Here is a 3,540-nt window from a genome sequence, read left to right on the forward strand (position 1 = left end):
AGGAGACGTTCACAATGTATAAGAACTTGGGACTTGATGATAAGCTTAATCTTGATTGTTGTAAGACTTAATTTTTTATTAAGAGAGCTAGATACAAGACTTGGTACATGACTTGAGTACAAGACAAGGTTTGGATACTTGAGAGTCAGTCGCTTATGATATCACTTGCATCATCCTTGACGTCATCGCTTGTGTCCTCGCCTACATCATCGCCTGCATCGTCACTAGAAGACTCTAGAAGGATTTAAAAGATTTTGAAGGTTCTTAAAGTATCAAGGAGATTCTAGAAGTTTCTAGAAGCTTGGAGAGGATTCTAGAAGAATCTAGAAGTTTTTGGAAAGCTCTAGAAAGTCGACGAAGGATCTAAAAGGTTCTAGAAGAACTAGAAAGATCAGAAGGTTCTAGAAGATTCTAACCTCCTCAAGAAGAACCTAGAAAGTTCTAACCTCCTCAAGAACTAGTATAAATAGGGGTCTTGGGCCACAAGCCCCTCAGTCTTGCCAACACCAGTTGTGAGGCTCCTATGAGAAAAGCCCTCTTCTAGTTCTTGTCTTATGTTCAAGTCTTGTCCTTGCATCAAGCCTTGTCTTGTACTCAAGTCATGTAATCCAAGTCTTGTATCTAGCTCTCTTAATAAAGTATTAAGTTTTGTAATCAAGATTAAGCTTATCATCAAGTCCCAAGTTCTTGTACATTGTGAGCGTCCCCTCTTGCTCTCTTCTAGCTCTATATGTGCTCATAACACAAACACTTCATTTTTAGGATTGTTGATAGCTTCTTCGTTCTTGCACAAACACTACTTTAACAATTGTTCAAGCACCTATGTGTACCCTTTCATATTCCAACCAAACATTGATTTATATCCAAGACATGCTAGTGTTTATACATCTTACTTTTGGTAATCCACGGTGGGGAGTAGGATATGCACTCAACTGGTAGCTTAAAGGGCTCGGTTGCACCATGTGCTAGTGGAGGCAAGAGGGCTATAGCATTGCACACGATCACACCCATAACACTAAATGGAAAAGATTGGAATCTCTATTTTCAAGGACATTATGGGAGATATTTGATTGGAGATGACAAGCATCTAGAGCCTTGACCTGAATAAAAGATAACTTATTCTCCTTCTATTTGAAAGTGCTAGCAGGGTTACTTTAAGTCTTCATATTTGTGGAGGAAAACATAGACGTGCTTGTATTTTAGCAAAGACTCACCATAGTAACCCATGACACGACCAATTCTTACTTGCTCTACTTGTGTGGTCTTATGCTACACGTAGGGAGGATACAACGTGCAAGTGTGCGCACAGATTTGTAAGTTGTTGGGTAGATTTCTATGTTATCATACCTAACAAAGAGACTAACTTTGTGATGTTGTGTCCAAGTTTTAGTGTAGAAACAGTACTAATTCCTTGGTGTCATTTAGGGTTTTTTAAAGGGTGGATCCATCCCTTCCATGATTAGTTTTATTTCAGATTTAGTATGTTTAAGATGAGACCTTATGATTTTCACAACAACCACCACAGCCAATTACCCATATTTCAAATTCAACAGAAGGAGAGCTTTTGCTGTTAAACGATTTTCACATGTGTATTTAGAGTATACAGCCATATTTTTAGGCTAGTGTTACACAGAGATTAGTGCATTTATCAGAAAGGGTGCCCCCTTTGAGAATAGTTGACGTGGTGGGGCCCAGTCGCCCGGTCAATGGTCAACCTTGACCCCACCGGATCGGTGAGGTGAAAGACTGCACCGGCCGGCCGGCCGGCCCGCAAGCGGGACAGCCACTCGGGATTACTGAAAGAACCCAGGGTTGTAAAAACTCTTTGTAGCGTGGAGCAGAGTACTCATCAATCCAATAGTAGCCTGCTGAACTCATAATCCGCCAAAATCATGATCCCACAGCCAGAAATTCCACTTGCTGCCATCATCATCATCATCATCATCCCCATGCCCCCGCATTCCCGGGTGTGGCAATGGTGAAGGCGATGGCATCGCCGATGGAGGCGGTGGAATGAGCATGGCCTCTGCCATGTCAGCAAATGTATACGCACTGCACCCCTCCATCATCATCATCATCTCTCCATCAAAAAATTCATCCTTGCTGTCCGTGCTACACCATTGCCCCTCCTGCACCTCGCATTGGGCCCCCCTCTCCTCACAATACAACTCTTTTTTCACCCTATGACTTGGTGAAGTCTCTTCCATTGGGGCTACCGCCTCCTCCTCCTCTGGATTACACCCTGCCGAATTAGAGCTTGCTGCAACTGAGTCAGGCACTTTGTTCTGCCACGCTGCTGCCGCCGCAGCCGCGGCTGTTTGAATGTCCCGTGCTGACAGGGTCACTGGCCTGGGCAATGATGCGGCATATTCCGGAAAATTGAGATGTGCAGATGCACCTTTCAAGCTCGCTGCAGCGACATCATAGGCTCGAGCTGCCATTTCTGCCGTGGAGAAGGAGCCCAGCCAGATTCGTGATTTGCTGCGGGGTTCTCTAATCTCAGAGACCCATTTTCCCCAGCTGCGCTGCCGAATGCCGTGGTAGTGGGTGTGATTGCGGGCAGAGGGACGGCATCTCCGAGCAGGGGAGGGGGAGGAAGGGGAGGGGAGGGAGGGGGAGTGCAGGTGAGAGTCAGAGGGGGAAAGCAATGGGGAGGAATTCTGGGAATCTGAGTCAGGCGAGGAGGCGGCGGTAGCGGCGGCTTCGCAAGGATTGCGGTCCGGGGAGAGGGAGAGGGGGAGGGAGAGCTGAGAAGGATGATGAAGAAGAAGGTGAGCAGGGGAGGGGGGTTTGGATGGAGTGTGCTTCAGATTGGATTTGGGGCTTTTTGGCTTTTGAGTTTGCTTTTGCATTTGGAGGCGGAACTTGGACTTCATGTTTGGTGGAAAAGCGATGATTACGTGGCCTGCAATGGGCAACTATAAGGCTCCGAATCGCTACGCGTGGCATTGCGCGTATGGCCTCCAGAGTCCAGCTGTGTCCGCTGAACTCCCTCTATCCAGTATTTTGACTCGTGCTTTCAATTTCTCGAATCTTTATGGATTCGTGCACTTTCCAGCATTTCGTTTGCAGGCGCTCATGAGCCGATGGCGTCTGGCTGCATATACATATACCTCCAAAAGAAACCTTTTTGGTCGTGTGACGTGTCTCAATTTTCAAACGTCACTCCTGATTCCAATTTCACTCACGAGTCACACTGTCACATCTATGATCTACACGCTGCATTTGAGACCATGGTCACCCGCAGCTTAGTTATCAGCTCGTGATTGTGTGATCCACGACAAGCACATGGAGGTGAGAACATAGCATATCAAGATTGCTTGGGAGGCATCCGTTGGTAGAACGAGCAACAACAAAAGGATCGTCACCACCTTTATTAATTGTCTCACAATCGACTGCTTTCCTTACTATGCCAAAAATGGGATAGTTACAAATGGTCAATCATAGTACATCTATGCCTACCTCACCTCACTGTGTGACAACCACAAAACAACTGATAACTATGCTTCGTATGACCCTTGTCTAAGAACTCGGTCTTTT

The 3,540-nt window shown here is 46.0% G+C and overlaps 1 protein-coding gene across 1 annotated transcript; it reads right to left on the reverse strand.

Moving 5' to 3' along the window:
- Positions 1 to 1,562: 1,562 nt before the first annotated feature.
- LOC147447462 (dehydration-responsive element-binding protein 1D-like) lies at positions 1,563 to 2,912 on the reverse strand. The gene has a single exon (XM_086523248.1). It carries the CDS (start codon positions 2,874 to 2,876, stop codon positions 1,875 to 1,877), a length of 1,002 nt encoding a protein of 333 aa, XP_086379374.1. The 5' UTR covers positions 2,877 to 2,912; the 3' UTR covers positions 1,563 to 1,874.
- Positions 2,913 to 3,540: the final 628 nt, after the last annotated feature.

This window comes from Adiantum capillus-veneris, chromosome 11 (assembly GCF_014529385.1).
Source record: "Adiantum capillus-veneris isolate H3 chromosome 11, ASM1452938v2, whole genome shotgun sequence".
Lineage (NCBI taxonomy): Eukaryota > Viridiplantae > Streptophyta > Polypodiopsida > Polypodiales > Pteridaceae > Adiantum > Adiantum capillus-veneris.

Bases quoted from the DNA above. Each gene is read 5' to 3' on its own strand.
- LOC147447462 (XM_086523248.1), bottom strand. From the start codon at position 2,876: ATGAAGTCCAAGTTCCGCCTCCAAATGCAAAAGCAAACTCAAAAGCCA.